The sequence below is a fragment of the Dreissena polymorpha genome, chromosome 2 (assembly GCF_020536995.1).
Source record: "Dreissena polymorpha isolate Duluth1 chromosome 2, UMN_Dpol_1.0, whole genome shotgun sequence".
NCBI lineage: Eukaryota > Metazoa > Mollusca > Bivalvia > Myida > Dreissenidae > Dreissena > Dreissena polymorpha.
In genome coordinates this window covers 15,646,252-15,666,508 of record NC_068356.1, presented here as the reverse complement: position 1 = coordinate 15,666,508, position 20,257 = coordinate 15,646,252, and the positions used below count along the sequence as shown (strand labels likewise).

At 35.5% G+C, this 20,257-nt stretch overlaps 1 protein-coding gene across 3 annotated transcripts in view; it reads right to left on the bottom strand.

Annotated features, from left to right (window-relative positions):
- Positions 1–773: 773 nt before the first annotated feature.
- LOC127865985 (eukaryotic elongation factor 2 kinase-like) overlaps positions 774–20,257 on the bottom strand; it is a 41,491-nt gene continuing 22,007 nt past the window's right edge. The window contains exons 8-13 of one of the 3 annotated variants that reach the window (XM_052406144.1): positions 16,310–16,342; positions 12,965–13,090; positions 11,463–11,654; positions 8,346–8,470; positions 7,306–7,487; positions 774–6,747 (exon numbers count right to left, since the gene is read on the bottom strand). In XM_052406144.1, coding sequence (XP_052262104.1) covers positions 6,632–6,747; positions 7,306–7,487; positions 8,346–8,470; positions 11,463–11,654; positions 12,965–13,090; positions 16,310–16,342 — 774 coding nt within the window. In that variant the 3' untranslated portion in view covers positions 774–6,631. Of the gene's footprint in view, positions 6,748–7,305; positions 7,488–8,345; positions 8,471–11,462; positions 11,655–12,964; positions 13,091–14,952; positions 14,992–16,309; positions 16,343–20,257 lie in introns of all 3 variants that reach the window. The other 2 variants (XM_052406143.1, XM_052406145.1) reach the window with 2 other exon arrangements.

The window sequence follows — 20,257 nt, the reverse complement described above, 5'->3', positions numbered from 1 at the left end:
AAAACTTGACCTTCTCAAAATGAACAATCAGCTATCTGTTCAAACTTTCAACAAATTACTTAATAGACAAACATGTTTTGAAATCAGTTCATTTTTCCTGTAAACTATTGAGGAGAGAATGATTTGAAACAAACAGGAAATAAAGCTTGCATTCCTTAGTCTAGTACTTTGAACATATGTGACACTTCAACTGAGTATATATTCTATATGTCAGTATATCTGTATGTTCAGATGTTTCAGAAGTTAAATGCCAACATAACCCTTACATTGTGGGATATTCATGTGCTAAATATATTTATGCATAAAGGTCTTTCTTAAATAAAAATGTTCAAGCTAGATCATTTGAAGTATTACAGGAGTTAGATCTACCAATCAGCTATCAGAAATTACCAATCTTGTCATTTCATGAATTACCAATCAAGTTTTCTCAAGATTTACCAATCAACAATCATTTAAGGCAAAACTGATAAATGATGGGTGCTTGCGAGCATAAATAAATTGGATCATTTGGTGTATGATGCATCCTTCATGCAGGTTAGTAATAAAAGGTTTATAACATTCATCCAACATCTGGCATGTTTACATGTCTTAATCAATGAAGTAAGCTTAATTGTAAATAGTGCACCAGCAGTGCTTGCACAGAGTTTCCAGACAGATTTAGCTTAATACCGGCTTAAGTGGTATTATGGTAGCAGTATGTGCTGCATATGACATCTAGCAAAAGGCCACAATGTCAATATGCAATTTTATCAACAAGTCATCAAGGTAAAACATACATTCTATGCACTTTATTTGAATAAAAAGGCATGACTTAAAACATAACAAGCACATTACGTGTCCCAAGAAGACATCAAACCAGGTCGACAATCTTATTTTGTAAGCGAAAATCCTTTGCAAGGATGAATTATACAGTAAGTAACTTTGAGAAATATGCCAATGTATGTATTTACTGTAAGTCCTCAACAAGTCAGTTGTCCAGCATGCCTGCATATCTGATTAAAATCTGATTTTGTTTCCTGTGCAGACTGGATCTCTTTCTTATCAAAGCACTTAATTCATAGCATAATCCACTACAGCTTGGCTACTGGTTCACATTAAATACAAAAATATAAACAAATATAAACATTTAAAAGCCAAATAAACAAACAAAAAATTACATATTATTATTCATTTTGTCAAAGGAATATATTTGTAGTATTTTATTTTCATACTCTTGTTTATGAATACCATCTCTAATTCTACATGAAGGTACATGTGTTGAAAACAGATTAAACCATGATAAATAAAGAAACATATTTGTTAACTTTAGAAACTCATAATTGCTTATCATTAAATTGTTAAGTTGCTAATATCCATAAAATTCCATGTCAGTTTCACTTTATTGACACAAATTACATTATGCTTTCATAAAGTATTCTTGGTTAGCACACCAGTTCTTATAATACAAAATAATCCAAGCATTGTCTCTAGGAAAACTGGCCTTGATACATGAGCATAAATTATCATTCCAAATTAGCCTGTGCAGTCTGCACTGCCTAATTATTAACAACATTTTGCTCTTTGACCAGATTTTCTTAAAACAAAGGACTTCCTTTGAACAAAATGTTCCACAAAAGTGGAAAGTGTCTTCTCTGACTAATCTGGGACAATACTTCAAGCACATGCAATAGAAAGGTTTTCAAAGAGACAGGCTATAATATCTTCATTTGAAAAAAAATGCACACAACATTTAATCATAAGTTATGACAAACTTTTTCAACATTTAAACAAACAACTTACAAAGTAATAAAAAAACAACAACATCACAAACATGTAAAAATATATAAAAGTAAGGAAAACGCATCCCTATAGTTCAATGATCTTAAGAGTGATTTCCTTCAAGATGACCTTGACAAAATGATGGTTGTTGAAAAAAGAAACAGCAACAGCAACAAGCAAATAGACAAATATGTTTCTGCATAATGATCTATCAGACTTAGCTTTCTTACCAGTATTTATTAATGAAAGAGTTTAACCATACACAATAGTATGCACATTAAATATTTTGCATAATACTTTGCCCGTTCACAAGCAAAGTCGCTTGAATCACATAAAGCAGCAGAAGGAAATATAACTACATTGTAGTACTTGATCATATGACAAAAAATAATATTTGACTGTCTTAGTATTACTGGTACATTCATAATTGTACAAAGTTATGTGCACAATATACATTTACACTAATTTAATCAATAATTCATTAGAAAGCTTCTAAAAAATGAATCAAAAGTTTTAAATGGAAAAAAATAACTACCATAAAATCACAATGGCATGCATATTAAAGTGATAATAAATATATTTATTTCTAAACAATTAGAAAAAAATATTCAAACCATCAACCAACGCAATCCCAACACAATTATAAAATGCTTTATTTACATAAGCAAATACCAATCCCCAAAAGTACATAGAATTTGTTTGTGAAACAGCCCCTTGGCATATTGAAATTTATGAGATGAAACAAAAAAAAGAGGCTTATGCTAGCCCCACAGTTCTCACTTGAGTTCAAGTTCAATTGATCCAACAGTCTTGATATTGTCAAAACATTTTCACCAAGTTTCATCATTACTGAGTCATAAATGTGGCTTCTGAAGTGGTAATATGGGTTTTCGAATATTTTACCCTGTGACCAAATTTTTTCGGACACATATCACCTAGATTCAATCTTTGCCTAGATAATGTCTAGATAACTGACCAAGTTTAATAAAAGTTTAGTTATGCATGCTGACTATAGAGTGGTAAAAGTGGTCTCTAGAGTGGTAAAAGCGGTCTTCTCTAGACTGGTAAAAAGATTTTTTTCCAAGAATTCACTTGGTGACATAATTAATGGACACTTTTGACCTAGATTATTACTCAACATAGATATTGTGAAGATAAACATCCTTACCACGTTTCACCATGATTGAGTCATACGCATGGATTCTATAGACATGTAACCAGTTTTTTCCTAATAATTGACATGGTGACCTAGTTTTGGATGCAAGGGGACCCAGATTAACACTCGCTCTAGATATTGTCTTGATGAACTTTATGACTAAGTTTCATCAAGATTGGATCATAAATACTGCATCTAAAGAGGTAACAAGGTGTTTTTAAGATATTATTTTGTGACCTAGCTGTTTTTACAAACCTGAACCAGATTGGAACTCGGCCTAAATATTATCCATATCAACATTCAGGAAAATATGTAGCAATAACAGTGTTAGTTAAACGAAAGTATTAGACCACTATGGTGTTTTACTGACTTAAATGGATATTGGAAAAAGACAAGTCTAATATAATACTGAAATGATTTTAGTGTTCAGAATAATCACGTTTATTATCTGTACATAAAAATGTTTTGAAATGAGCAAAAACCAAGCTGGAATGTATAAACAATTTAAAGGGACACCCACAAGTTTTTCTGGTATCAAACAACAAAAATTCAATGATACTACATGAGAGACTGACTGATGTTCTGTTTTCTTCCCTCCACATGTGTTATCATAAAATAATTTAATGTAGTAAAAAATGCAAATACAAATTTAAGTCTATCAACGACCACCAAATATAAACATGACAGACACCACCAATATTACTTATAACTATCCCTTACACATATTGGTTTTCTGACTAGATACACTAGTTTTTATTATCAAATACATATTTTATGGAAAAAATACTAACATTTATACCAAAAGGAAATAATTCACAAACATTTTATAGAATTTTATAACATTCTATAATTTTATAACATTTTATAATTTGCTCATAAAATAAGAGTAACTAGAGCAGAAAAGGAGCAGCAGTGATAATTGTCATGCATTGATGACATATTAATGCAATGTTTACCAGACAAATATCCTAAACACTTATCAAATCAACCTATTAAAATGAAAGCATTGAGTACATGTAATTCGATTTTAGTTCAGATTTACACACACATCATGCTGACAAGTCAACAATGCACCATTGAGCACCGAGTATTCAGACAGTTATGTATCATGAGGTATTGAAATGATCAAAAAGAATTTAAAAAGAAAACATAATGTACTACAATAATATAATGCATAAACAAATATGATGTTGACCATCAATGTGCTGCACTGAACACAGATTGAAAAAGAACAAGTATAAATGTAAGAAATAAATTCAATCTCTTGCATAGTTACAGAACAATAGTTAACATAAATGCATAGTCCTAAAAATTTCAGCATAACAGAACGAGTTAAAGTGAAATGAAAATAATGAGACAAATTAACAGGAGATAATATTGTTAACAATTTCAGGAAAAAATAAAGATCAAATATTAATTTTTAGAAGAACTCTACAAGTTATGAATCAACATCCAATAATAAGGAAACTTATAGTCACACAAAAAAGTTAAACAAAACAAATGTGCTTCCATAAATGGAAAAAAAACCTTCATATGAAGCGCATATCCCATAGCCAATTACTAGTATTTACTGCAAGGTTCTGTCAGGTGTGCAAATATTCAGAGAATAATAATATCAATGTAAACAACACTGTGAAATGGGCCTATGCCATATGCGCAGACTGGTCAGGGGCTACTCTGACCCCTATTTAGTCAACCAACATGCAACTGTTTGTGATCTCATTAGTGGAAAGGGAAGCTCCTTATCAGACTTCGCACATTCCCAGATTGGCCTGAAGCTATGCTGCTCACATATGGTATATACACCATGACAGGTATATATAAACACTGGTATTTAGAAAAACTTAATCTATTAAGAAATGTTCACCACAAGATTATACACAAGTACTAGTGCAATGAGATCAAGTTCGTTAAACAGCTGCAGAGAAGCATAGAATTCATGCTGTTTTCTTTTACAAATACCATCACAACTTTCATGTTGAATGAACAATCAACTGAACAAATGCAATTCTATTGCTATAATGTAAAGGCATGGTAGACTAGAAGCACTGGATGAAATGAGATGCAACAACTGTTTCATTGTTCATGCTGGTTACTTGAATGACAAGGCTTAACAATAAATGGACCATGCTCTGTGAAAAAGGGGTTTAATGCATGTGCGTCAAGTGCCTTCCCAAATTAGCTTGTGCAGTCCGCACAGGCTAATCAGTGACGACACTTTCCGCCTTTATGCTATTTTTCGTTTAAAGAAAATCTTTTCATTGCAAAAATCAAAATGTTGCGGAAAGTGTCGTCCCTGATAAGCCTGTGCTGACTACACTACGCACATGCATTAAACGCCTTTTTCACAGAGCCCGCCTCAAATATATTTATGACTATAAACTTATACTTTTCCTCTGAGTAGAAATCTAAAGTTTCCTGATCTCATTTGCAAACTTATTTATAGCCATGCTTGGTGCATATGGCACAAGACCAATTTGTGCATGATGGCGCTCATAGAAATGTACAAGGATATCAATGACAAGAAATAATAAATACATCAAGGGACAAAAATGAAAGGTCATGTCTTTCAATCTCAGCTGTTACTGTGAATGGGACTTTATGCAAAACAACTTACAAAATACACAATTAAAAAATATATCTTCACAATAACATAAAATATAAAACAACTCTTGTGCATAGGTTCACACTGAAAAAGCTACTTACATAATTGATAGAGAAACAAGCTATAAAATAAAGGTTGTTTTGATACAATGTTTCGTTGTTTCTTTCTGTTTGTTGTTGTTTTTTTAGGAAAGAATTCAGTCGTTTTCAACCTCTTATTTCATATCTAAAGCCTGCATAATTCAAAATACAGCTTGTAAGTTATGCAAATCAAGGATGTTTAATTACAGTATGTCTGTCTAGCCTGATACAGATTTCCCTGATTTCTTGTCCCATACAGTTTTTGATAAGTGTCACTGTGATCAGTAGGATTGATACAGGACTGGACTAAAACATTTCAGCAGAAGCTACGAAGGAGCCTTAACAGTTCACAGTTCAAGCAGTAATATCATTCATACTTAACAAATGTTCACACTCAAAGATATGCTTTATCAAACAATATTCTGTAGCAAACATACAACAGCTTAAACCACATGCATGCTGTTTCTGCATTATTTATATGCCAAGGTCAAAGTCAAAATCCCAAGGTCAATGTTTTCCTTCAAATACATGTGTCAGTCTGTCTTTAAGATATAGGACAATGACATTCCTATTTATTCAAATATTCTACACAAACATACCAAAGGTACTCCAAAGCTGTCCCTTACGTGCACTGTTTACATTCAAAAGATGCGATTCAAGTTCATATGAGGTACATTCTAAAGAAACTGGGCTTAATGCATATGCCAAAGTGTTGTCCCTGATAAACCTATGCAATCTGCACAGATGACAATTTCTGCTGTATGGAATTTTTTATTTAAAGGAAGTCTCTTCTCAACAGAAAATCCCGTTTAAGCTGAAAATGTGGACCATGATAAGCCTATACGGACTGCTGTAAGCACATGCATGTTTAAGCTGAAAATGTGGACCATGATAAGCCTATACGGACTGCTGTAAGCACATGCATTTAGCCCAGTATTCACAGAACCATGCTCATATGTAGAAGTTCAAGGTCGTAAGGTAACTTCAAGGACATGTACCAGTACTAAAGGGCAAGGTCATACATTAATATCACTACTCCTCTTCCTCAATCTGTGCATTTGCCTCCTCAGCCAGGGCATAGTACTTGCTGGACAGCCTTCCCTTCATTGCCTCCATTGCAGACTCGGCTGCCATGTTGTACATCTCAGCTGTTACAGAAACCAGGTTACTCTTAATATGACCCTTACTCTTGGAAAAAAGGGCTTAATGCATGTGCTTAGTGTAGTCCCAGATTAGTCTGTTCAGTCTGCACAGGCTAATCAGAGACTACTTTTTGCTTTTATAAATTGTTTGTTTGAATGAAATCCCCTCTTCAAATCCAGTCTAAGTGAAAAGTGTGATCTCTGATTAGCAAATGTGGACTGCACAGTCTCATCTGGGACAAAACTTAATGCACATGAATTAAGCCACTTTTTCACAGTACTAAATGTATATTTACAGTTTTATTAAAAGAAAATAATTAGTTCAACGAATGCACTACTTCGGCCACCATAAAATTAACAGCTATCATAAATCCAATTGAACTTTTAGCAATTTTATAAAAGAATCTTCAAAGCCCATTAAAGGATCATCATTTCACTTGCGTCACTTCTAAGGATTAATAACCAAAGTAAAAGGGACAAATGAATTACCTAATGACACATATTCAAACAGGGAATCAACTACTACTGATACAAATGAATCAATAATATACCAAGCACACATACCAGCCTTCTCGGGCAGCTTGTCCAGCCCATGTCCCCCCTGGAGATACAGTTCAGCCATCTTGGCCATGATGGCGTAAGGCGGGTCATTCATGGTGGAGTCATACTCTCCCCCCTCGTCGTTGTCATTGACCGCGTTGAGGGCCTCGTCATACCAGTGTATGGCATCTTCCCAGGATACCTCCCTGTAGGAAACAGGGACTTACATTGAGGCTTGGTCTGAGAAAACAGGTCAAAAAGCATGTTCATAAAGTGTCATTGAATCAGGGACTTAACTGGATTTAAGGAGAGACCTCCTTAAAATGAAAAAAACTCCATAAAACACAGAAAGTGTTGTCCCTTTTAAGACTGCACAGGCTAATCTAGGATGATTCTTTATGCACATGTATTAAGTTAAGTTTTCCCAGGACGAAGCAGGCTTCATTAACTGTGTTACAATGGTAACCGAAACTAGCAGGGGCTATGAATGGCTATATCATAGTATGGTAATCTGGAACTAATGCTTTACTTGCAGAGTTCGGTATTGTGTTTTATCATGAAATTTTCTCCTACAAAGGCTACTGTATTTTCAAGAACAAGAGGGACATGATGGCTCCATACTACTCACCTGATTCCACTTCATCTAGCTACTGCCAACTGGGAATACTGTATTATTTGCTAGTCTTAGTCTGATGGCTCAAATCCCAAGCACGTCACTCAAAGTGCATTGGCTTCAATGCCTTTATCTTGATAAATGCCACAACAATAATAAATTAATCAAACTCAGAATTGCCATAATTGTGTTTTCTAAAAATAGATTATGATAATGAAGACATGACTCACACTTTTCTGAATGTATACATATGAGCCTTGCTCTGTGTAAGAGGAGTTTATTGCGTATACAAAACGTGTTGTCCCAGATAAGCCTGTGCAGTCTTCCTAAATAAGATTTTTGATGAGAAGAGACTTATTTTGAACGAAAAATAAAATAAGTGCTAAAAATTTTGTCCCAAATTAGCCGGTGCAAATTTCTTATGCATTTTACCCTATATGCCTATTCCTACCTGCGCTTGCCCAGCAGGTATCCTGTCTCGAATGCCTTGGCTACATACAACATGGCGCCTCTGTCCCCTGCCTCTGCAGCCAACACCATGTAGTCCATGCCTTGATCTACGTTCTCCTCAACATCCTGGAGACAGCACAACAATAATAATTGATAATTTTTATAAGGCCTAAACAGAAAAAGGGTTTGTTTTTATTACAGGTCTCAAAATTATGGGGTAGCGGTAGATAAGGTTTTTATGTTTATTTGTTTGAGAAAAAAACTAAGACAGGATTTAAATTAGCCATAGTTATAAAAATATTGTAGGTTTGTATGTCCCTATTTGTTTAGTAACATTCATGTAAAATAAAATAAAACTTCACTGCTGATCAACTACCAGTGTATTGATATCCATATTTTTGCAAATCATAAATGTCTAACATAGTGCGAATCTGCATTGGATCCCGTTGTTCACAGATTAAAATTCTCTTTCTTTTATCTGACTTTCATAACTTAACCCAGTTTGGTCTGGATTTTCTACAATCATCGTTAATCACAATCACACTGGTGAAGAAAAACATTCAATAACCCAACAAAAAATGTATTTTTTTATACAATTTTCTCAAAAAGTAAAATTGTCCACTCATTTTATAAACAGTCAGAAGAGAGCAAAACAGAAGCAAGTAAGTGACTTTTTAAAACAAGGCTGATGATCTCAAGTATTAGAGGAATTCAGTTTAATTTCTTCTAATTTTTCAACCAGTAGATGGGTGTTGTCTAATATTTTGTTTGTGCACCATACTGTTATTGGTAAAATTCTTGATTCAGACAGCGCATAACACTTGACCAAAGATGTCTGTACATCAAAAACATTTCAGAACATTCAGATTTCACAAATATTTTGTCGTCCAGCTTACAACAATAATTAAATCTCCACATACACAAACATCACAGTTTATGGCCAAACTTCAACATTTAAATCTAAACAAACAGAAAATTTTGGTAATAATTAAACGACAAACATGGCACTTAAAACAATACGAGACGATCAAGTTCTCTGAAAACTAGGCTTAATGAATGTTAGTAAAGTGTCATCACAGATTAGCTTGTGCTATTAGCGCAGGCTTATCAGAAGCCACACCTTTAGATTGTATGGATTTTTTTGTTAAAAAGTAGTCTCTTGTAAAGACAAACAAATTCGTTGAATTGATATCCCCCGCCAATATGCTTCTGGACACAAAAGTGTTATATTTGACACTCAAAAAAGCATTTTTTCAAGATACAAAGGGCCATAACTCCATAATTAACAGATGGTGTACAATGCCATTTGGCGTGCATCATCCTAGTATCCATATATATACTTTTACAAAGTTTCAATGAAATCCGCCAAAGCACTTCCATGATATGGCTCCGGACGGACGGAAAGACGGACAGACACACGGACAATGCCAAAACAATATCCCTCCGCCGATGGCAGGGAATAACAAGAGCACCGCCTTGCCGGTGCAGACCGCTCATGTATTTTCTTTTTAAAGGTGAAGGGACTTTCAATTTCAATCACAAAGGAGGGAGGGGTGGAGTGAAGAGGGGTGTATAGTGTGGGGGTGTGGACATTTATTACATTATCTTCCAAAAATGCGAAAAAATGCGGAAAAAAATGCAAAAAAATAAAAAAAAAATTCAGGGGTGGGGGGGGGGGTGGGGGGGGGAGGGGATTCTTGGGTGCAATGGTTTGGGTGGAGTCTATTGTGGTATGTCAGGTAATAGTAGTTTTGTCAAAGTATCAATCAAATCTAATCATAAATAAAGATGTTATGGCAATTTTAGCAAAATTTAATAATTTGACCTTGAGAGTCAAGGTCATTCAAAGGTCAAGGTAAAATTCAAGTTGCCAGGTACAGTAACCTCATGATAACATGAAAGTATTTGAAGTTTGAAAGCAATAGCCTTGATAATTTAGAAGTAAAGTGGATCGAAAAACAAAATTTAACCATATATTCAAAGTTACTAAGTCAAAAAAGGGCCATAATTCCGTAAAAATGACTACCAGAGTTATGCAACTTGTCCTTTTACTGTACCCTTATGATAGTTTGCAAGTGTTCCAAGTATGAAAGCAATATCTATGATACTTTAGGGGTAAAGTGTACCAAAAAACAAAACTTAACTAAATTTTCAATTTTCTAAGTATAAAGGGCCCATAATTCCGTCCAAATGCCAGTCAGAGTTACATAACTTTGCCTGCACAGTCCCCTTATGATAGTTAATAAGTGTTGCAAGTATGAAAGCAATAGCTTTCATACTGTAGGAATAAAGTGGACCTAAACACAAAACTTCACCAAATTTTCAATTTTCTAAGTATAAAAAGGGCACATAATTCTGTCAAAATGCCAGTCAGAGTTACATAACTTTGCCTCCACAGTCCCCTTATGATAGTTAGTAAACGTTGCAAGTATGAAAGCAATAGCTTTCATACTGTAGGAATAAAATGGACCTAACTTTGCCTGCACAGTCCCCTTATGATAGTTAATAAGTTATGCAAGTATGAAAGCAATAGCTTTCATACTGTAGGAATAAAGTGGACCTAAACACAAAACTTAACCAAATTTTCAATTTTCTAAGTAAAAAAGGGCACATAATTCTGTCAAAATGCCAGTCAGAGTTACATAACTTTGCCTCCACAGTCCCCTTATGATAGTTAGTAAACGTTGCAAGTATGAAAGCAATAGCTTTCATACTGTAGGAATAAAATGGACCTTAACACAAAACTTAACCAAAATTTTCAATTTTCTAAGTATAAAAAGGGCACATAATTCTGTCAAAATGCACGCAAGAGTTATCTAACTTTGCCTGCCCAGTCACCTCATGATAGTAAGTAAGTGTACCAAGTTTGAATGCAATAGCATTGATACTTTCTGAGAAAAGTGGACCTAAACGCAAAACTTAACTGGACGCCAAGGCTAGCCGACGAAAAGGTGATGACAATAGCTCATTTTTTTTTTTCAAAAAAAAGATGAGCTAAAAATGCCAGTCTTGGCAGAAAATGTCTTCCCTGATTAGACTGTGTTGACTGAACAGGCAAATATGGGGCAACACTTTAAGAACAAACATTAAGGCCAGTTGTGCCAGATCAAGCACTCACCTTGATGACACAGTTAATGAGCACATCCCTCTCCTGCCCCAGGTACAGTTTTGCCATGGTCAGTATGGCCTCTAGTTCTCCCAGCTCTGCTGCCTGTATCTCATGGAAGAGGGCCGAGTCCCAGTCAATGTTCTCGGTGTCCTTGTCACAGAACCGACCCACTTCGTGGTACTTGGCCATCTCATGGTGGATCTGCAAGAATAAGCTTTGTTCTGTTTGCATGTGTTACAATTTGCACTGAGCAATTGTCATTATTGCAAATGTGTTCGGAAATGCTAAGTTTTGGATTTTGCATCTGTTGTTTTTATATTATTGGTTTGATGTGTTTTGTATACAGCAAGTGTCATTTTTTAATACATGTTTAGAAAGATTAAATTTTGCATCCAAGAATTGTCAATATTGCATAGCACAGCAAGTCAGGAATAGGAATTTCACCCCACTGCATTTACATATTACTAAAACAAGGGACAAAATTGTCACAAAACCAGGTTTTCATTGTGAAAAAAAATCTGATAAAGGGAGACAACTCAAACTGAACTTTTGAAATGAACAAAGAAAATTAACCCCCTTTGTAAGTTTGTTTTAAAATAAATCTATTTTTAGTCGTGGCGACCTTGACATTGGAGATATGCACATGAATTTATTTTTTTTGACGTTTGACAATGAAAGATGACCTTGACCTTTCACCACTAAAAATGTGCAGCTTCATAAGATACACATGCATGGCAAATATCAAGTTGCTATCTTCAATATTGCAAAAGTTATGAGCAACGTTAAAGTTTTCGGACGGACACACGGACGGACGGACGGACGGTCAAAATTTGTGTGCGTATGGAAAGGCGTTGTCCATATACACATGCATACCAAATATGAAGGTTATATCTCAAGGGACATAGAAGTTAAGAGCATTTTTCGAAACCTAAACGCAGATTTTGAAACCTAAACGCAGACCCCTACTTCAAGGTCAAGGTCACAGGTGTCAAAATTGTTGTGCGTATGGAAAGGCCTTGTCCATATACACATGCATACCAAATATGAAGGTTATATCTCAAGGGACATTTATGGCCATTTTTGACCTTTGAACTCAAAGTGTGACCTTGACCTTGGAGATAATGGCGTAATTATTTCGCGCGACACACCGTCCAATGATGGTGAACAAATGTGCCAAATGATTTTAAAATCTGACAATGAACGACATAGTTATGGCTCGGACAAGCTCATTTATGGCCATTTTTGACCTTTGAAATCAAAGTGTGACCTTGACCTTGGAGATATCGACGTAATTATTTCGCGCGACACACCGTCCAATGATGGTGAACAAATGTGCCAAATGATTTTAAAATCTGACAATGAACGACATAGTTATGGCCCGGACAAGCTTGTTCCGCCCGCCCGCCAGCCAGCCCGCCAGCCAGCCAGCCAGCCCGCCCGCATTCGCCAATCTAATAACCAGTTTTTTCCTTCGGAAAACCTGGTTAAAAATAAAGTAGACAAGCTATTACCTTTCCCAGAGCAGAGTCATTGTACTTGAGGGCCAGGTTGGTCTGTCTGAGATCCTTTTCCAGGGCCACACACGAGGGACGATGCCTTTGCTGCATCTGAAGCTGGAAGTTCCTCATCTCTTCCTCCTGCAAAATGGATGCAAAAGGCTGAGATGAAAGCGACAGAATAACTTCAAATAGGATGCCTGGGCCTGTATTATCCAACCCATTATTATAATTATATACACTATACTACTTATATTATTATACATTATTATACAAATTAAGAATAATACAAAAACAACAATATGACTTGGACACAAGTAAAAGATGATGCAGGCTCCCTATGTTGCTTTGGTAATTACCAACTGTAAACAAAGAACAGGGCTTACAGTTTTGACCTTTAAGTAAGACACAGACCTTAAGCCAGCTTGACTTTGCACATCGTCTCAATGACTTAAACACTAAAGCCAAGTTACATGAAAATTCTTAAATGGGGATAAAAGATATGAATTTGGCACAACAAATGGAAGCGAACGCTTTTGACCTTACAGTACTTAATGTATTACTTGACCTTGAGTGGTTGTGACTGACTCCTGCATGTCTGCCTTCATTCCATTTACATTCAGGCAAATATAATAACAATCCCTCAAAGAGTATGAGATATATAGAGTGGACACAAGCTTTGCAGACAAATTGACAGGCAGGAGATCAAAGGAAATTCCCACAATACCCCATCTGCTTTGCAGCAATGGATTAATAAATGGGTATTGAAAACAGGCCCAGATCAAGATATAAATTACACTCAAAAAAACATGACAAGATGATATTGTTCTTTAAAAAATACTTTTCAAAAATGCCAATTATTATGTTAAGTTGTAAGAACAAGCTTATTTTGTTTATTTCTATTGAAATGAGTATATTTAAGGATCAAATTAGTTTAGTCATATAAACCAGCAAATGGAAAGGGGGACTGACAAAGCCGCATGGTAAATTGGGTTGGCCATTCATTTCAGGTATTGAAAATAAACGTACACATACAGAGGGATGACAAACTTCCATCTCCCGAGGGTCAGTATCAACATTATCCACAAACTGTACAGCTGTATGCAATCAATAAAATACTGTCAGATTACAAATCATAAAATATACTGATAACTTTGCTCCGCCATCAAAACTGTGAAGGCATGACATATACTCTTGTATCTTGGTCATTGACTTGTCCATGTGAATGACTGGTTGCAATGTCATTGAAATAGGTGTTATGGCATGCTCAGGAGAATTTTTATGTTCAATACAGATGGCCACATTAATAGGTATAATTGATTTTTCAGATGGTAAACATTCTGAACAGCAATTTATTTTTATTTTTAAGGAACTTAATTAAATACAGACAACAATTTTCTTTCTGAACACTAATTTGTGAAATTTCTGTACCTCAGAACTACATGACTTTCTATTGAAGATACCCCAAATAGAGACACAATTTTTACTTTGATAATTAATGATTTGATTTAAAATATCACTCTGATACAAAATATTTTTACCGAGTAACCTATGATGAATAAGAAGCCATTTTACTGTATGGAAATGTAATATATACCAATAAATGTACCACTGTTGTCATCAGTCTGCACCAAATACTTGTTTGCAGGCTATAGTCCTTTTGAATTTTGACTCATTAACATTTTTATACATAAGATGATTGCATTATTGTCTGAAGTACATCCTTCATCATTTGTAATAAATTTATACAGATCATTTAATAATACCAAACAATTAAAGAATTCAATCAAAAACCAAAGTCTTGGGACATTAATGCACACAAATATTGTTGTTTTTTAAAGATCAATACGACTATGACAGCCGCAAACATAAAAAGTGCAACGGGCATTATAAAGCCTTGCGCTTGGACTTAACAAATACCTTTTTGGTACAGACTAGGCCATTATAAGACTGATTGGGAAAGGAATAAGTTGGATTATGGCAATATAAGCCCTTCCAAATACCTCAGACAAAGGAGCAAGAATATGTTTTCTCATTTGGATCTGTAAATAAATTAGCAATAAGAGCTACAGTTAATACAGTTTACTGTTTAAGTTTGTTGCCAACTCACACATTGTTTAGGCTTTGTACAGGCATTATCAACAAAATTGCAAGCAATCATTAGAAAAAAACAAACATAGGGATAACATGACAACAGGATTTTTAACAAATAAATTTTATCACAGCTGCTTTTAACAAAGATTCTATGAGAGATTTCACTTTGTTTTCACTCAAATCAACAATGTATTTTCATTTCTATTTAATTTCAAAGATTTTGTTTATAAAAGGGTTTATAAGAATGTCACAGCAATATGTACTGGTACTGCCTTTCATAACATTATGTTGTCTAAGACCTAGGTACAAAACAGTGACTTCATTTTAAATAAATTTGTTACTGAAAAAAAAATCATTAAAAAAAATGAAATCATTTATTGATAATCATAAACAACAAGTATCATTGAAAACGATGGATGCTCCCCTTGTTTGACCTTGAGAAAATCTATTATTAGCCTCGGTGACCTTGACCCCAGTGACCTCAAACCTCATCAAAAGGTAAAGGTCCATGCAAGGTACCTACATGCCAAATATGTAAGAGATTGGTAAAATGTTGAAGGCGCTATGAGAAACTGTAACAAAAGTGACAGAAAATCTATTATTAGCCTTGGTGACCTTGACCTTGACCACAGGGACCTCAAACCTCATCAAAAGGTAGAAGACCATGCAAAGTACGTACATGCCCAATATGTAAGAGATCAGTAAAATAATGAAGGCGCTATGAGAAACTGTAACAAAAGAAGTGTGACGGAAAGAAGGAAGGAAGGACAAACTGGCAACTATATGTTACCCGCAAATTTTCAGGAAGCATAAAAATCAGCAAATTGCAACTTGATCATTTTCATCAATAAACATCAACATTTTCACACCAACCAAGATCATTTTTCAGTTATGTTCAGAGTGTATATTTTAGACAGTATTTAACAGTATGCTCTTTCAAACTAATTGCGCATTCAAGTGCCATTGATTGAAAACTTCAGTACGTGAATCCATGGCAGGGGAAATTATCTTATGACATTTCCCAACACAAGTAATTGAAGTTATCCTGGCTTGGTAACAATATCTGCCATCCTCTGGATTTGTAACTCAAGGCTCTACCAACTTAGTTAGCTAGCCTGGCTTTGCCTCCAGACATTGTAAGGCATTGTTAGTTGTGCAACAGAATTGTAACATAGGTTAAAATATTATTTGGGAAATGTGTTAGCTAGAGGTAAGTCTGTGAGTCAAACAATTGGCTCAAATTCAAGGGTCAAACACACGACCCACCATGTGCGGATGACCATCATGGTAACTTGAGTTCTAAAATACAATTCAAATGTTTCAAGGACATTAATATCCAAACAGGAACACAGTGTGGACAGTTATAAATTTCTGTTAATATCAGAAAAGGAGCGTTAGGATCTATGACAGGTAGAAATAACAGACAAGTTATTTATTAATTTAAAAATAATATTAGATTTACATAAAAGTGTTAAAGATTATAATCAAAATCCTAAACTACTTATAACAAGAGGGCCAAGATGGACCTAGTTCGCTCACCTGAGAGGAGTCGGTTCATTCAATCTTTACCTAATGTCAAACATGACCTAGATATTGACCAGACAAACATCCTGGTCAAGTTTCATCATAATTGAACCAAAACTCTGGCGTAGGGAGTGTTTTTGTTTTTGTAAGATTTGAAATGGTGACCTATATTTTGAGTTGACCCCCTAAACATCAAATTTTGCTTACAAGGATTTTGTATAATATAATGAACATTTGGACAATCTAAGGGCAATTATTATGGCATTAATTATGTGATTTTAATCATCATCAAACTTGACTGAGATCTTTTAGCAACTTTGATAAAGAATGCTTGAGAAATGTGAATGCTAGAGTGTTAACAAACCAAATGTGGACGGATGGACAGCGGAAAAAGACCAATCCTAAAACCTCACCTGAGCAATCAAGTGAGCTAAAAAGTGTACTTCACTGATCTGAGCCATTTTCCAACTTGTCCAAGAAATCAATAAAACCAATGTATTGACTAAGTTTCATGATGATTAGGCAAAAAATGTGACTTCTATAGTGTTCGATCACAAGGTTTCTCTCTATATAGTCACACAAGGAAAACTTCCCCATCCCCCTGGCAGCCTTGTTTATTGACCCATCAGGACCATTTGCAAACTCATTTGAGATATATATAAAACAAATCTATTTACCAAGTTTCATGATGATTGGGCAAAAAATGTAGCTTCTAGAGTGCTCACAAGCTTTTTTTTTTTAATGTATGAATATAAGAAAACTGCCCCCCCCCCCCCCCCCCCCCCCCCCCTGGCAGCCATGATATTCAACTGACCGGAACCATTTTCCAACTCATCTCTCGAATCAAGGAAACAAATGTTCTGACCAAATTTCATGAAAATTGGGCAAAAAATGTGACTACTAGACTGTTCACATGTTATCACTATATACATATAGAGAAAAATGCCCCGCCCACTGGCGGCCATGTTTTTTCACCGATCTGGACCATTTTCGAACTCGTCTGACATATCAATAAAACCAATGTTTTGATTAACTTTCATGATGATTGGGCAAAATTGTGACTTCTAGAGTGTTTACAAGGTTTCTCTATAGCGATTTAAGGAAAACTGCCCCGCCCACTGGCAGCCATGTTTTTCAATGGACCGGAACCACTTTTGAACTCAACCAACATATCATTAACACAGACATATAGACAAAGTTACATGAAGATTGGGCATTAAATGAGACTTCTACAGTGTTTACAAGCTTTTTCTTTTTTTTTTACCTACTGACCTAGTTTTTGACCCAACATGACCCAGTTTCAAACTCGATCGAGATTTCATTGGGACAAATCTTCTGACCAAGTTTCATGTAGATCGGACAATAAATGTGGCCTCTAGAGTGTTTACGAACAAATGTAGACGGACGGATGACGGACAAAGACCAGTCACAAAAGCTCACCTGAGCAATAAGGTGAGCTAAAAACAAGAGCTGTCAACATAGGATGACATATGCCCCCTTTAAATGCTTTGACAGAAGTTATAGCATTTTTCGAAACCTAAACGCAGATTTCAAAACCTTAACACAGACCCTAAGTTCAAGGTCAAGGTCACAGGGGTCAAAATTTGTGTGCGTATCGAAAGGCCTTGTCCATATAAACATGCATACCAAATATGAAGGTTATATCTCAAGGGACATAGAAGTTATGAGCATTTTTCGAAACCTAAACGCAGATTTCGAAACCTAAACGCAGACCCTAAGTTCAAGGTCAAGGTCACAGGGGTAAAAATGGTGTGCGTAAGGAAAGGCCTTGTCCATATACTCATGCATACCAAATATGAAGGTTATATCTCAAGGGACATAGAAGTTAAGAGCATTTTTCGAAACCTTAACGCAGATTTCGAAACCTAAATGCGGACCCTAAGTTCAAGGTCAAGGTCACAGGGGAAAAACAATTTGTGCGTATGGAAAGGCCTTGTCCATATACACATGCATACCAAATATGAAGGTTATATCTCAAGGGACATAGAAGTTATGAGCATTTTTCGAAACCTAAACGCAGATTTCGAAACCTAAACGCAGACCCTAAGTTCAAGGTCAAGGTCACAGGGGTAAAAATGGTGTGCGTATGGAAAGGCCTTGCCCATATACACATGCATACCAAATATGAAGGTTATATCTCAAGGGACATAGAAGTTATGAGCATTTTTCAAAACCTAAAAGCAGATTTTGAAACCTAAATGCGGACCCTAAGTTCAAGGTCAAGGTCACAGGGGAAAAACAATTTGTGCGTATGGAAAGGCCTTGTCCATATACACATGCATACCAAATATGAAGGTTATATCTCAAGGGACATAGAAGTTATGAGCATTTTTCGAAACCTAAACACAGATTTTGAAACCTAAACGCGGACTCTATTTCAAGGTCAAAGTCACAGGGGTAAAAATTGTGTGTGTATGGAAAGGCCTTGTCCATATACACATGCATACCAAATATGAAGGTTATATCTCAAGGGACATAGAAGTTATGAGCATTTTTCGAAACCTAAATGCAGATTTCAAAACCTAAACGCGGACCCTTAGTTCAAGGTCAAGGTCACAGGGGTAAAAATTGTGTGCGTAAGGAAAGGCCTTGTCCATATACACATGCATACCAAATATGAAGGTTATATCTCAAGGGACATAGAAGTTATGAGCATTTTTCGAAACCTCAACGCAGATTTCAAAACCTAAACGCGGACCCTAAGTTCAACATCAAGGTCACAGGGGTAAAAATTTGTGTGCGTATGGAAAGGCCTTGTCCATATAGACATGCATACCAAATATGAAAGTTATATCTCAAGGGACATAGAAATTATGAGCATTTTTCAAAACCTAAAAGCAGATTTCGAAACCTAAATGTGGACCCTTAGTTCAAGGTCAAGGTCACAGGGGAAAAACAATTTGTGCGCATGGAAAGTCCTTGTCCATATACACATGCATACCAAATATGAAGGTTATATCTCAAGGGACATAGAAGTTATGAGCATTTTTCTAAACCTAAACGCAGATTTTGAAACCCAAACGCGGACCCTATTTCAAGGTCAAGGTCACAGGGGTAAAATTTTGTGTGTGTATGGAAAGGCCTTGTCCATATACACATGCATACTAAATATGAAGGTTATATCTCAAGGGACATAGAAGTTATGAACATTTTTCGAAACCTAAACGCAGATTTCGAAACCTAAACGCAGACTCGAAGTTCAAGGTCAAGGTCACAGGGGTTAAAAATTGTGTGCTTATGGAAAGTCTTTGTCCATATACACATGCATACCAAATATGAAGGTTATATATCAAGGGACATAGAAGTTATGAGCATTTTTCGAAACCTAAACGCAGATTTCGAAACCTAAACGCAGACCCTAAGTTCAAGGTCACAGGGGTAAAAAAATTTGTGCGTATGGAAAGGCCTTGTCCATATACACATGCATACCAATATGAAGGTTATATCTCAAGGGACATAGAAGTTATGAGCATTTTTCAAAACCTAAAAGCAGATTTTGAAACCTAAATGCGGACCCTAAGTTCAAGGTCAAGGTCACAGGGGAAAAACAATTTGTGCGTATGGAAAGGCCTTGTCCATATACACATGCATACCAAATATGAAGTTTATATCTCAAGGGACATAGAAGTTATGAGCATTTTTCGAAACCTAAACGCAGATTTTGAAACC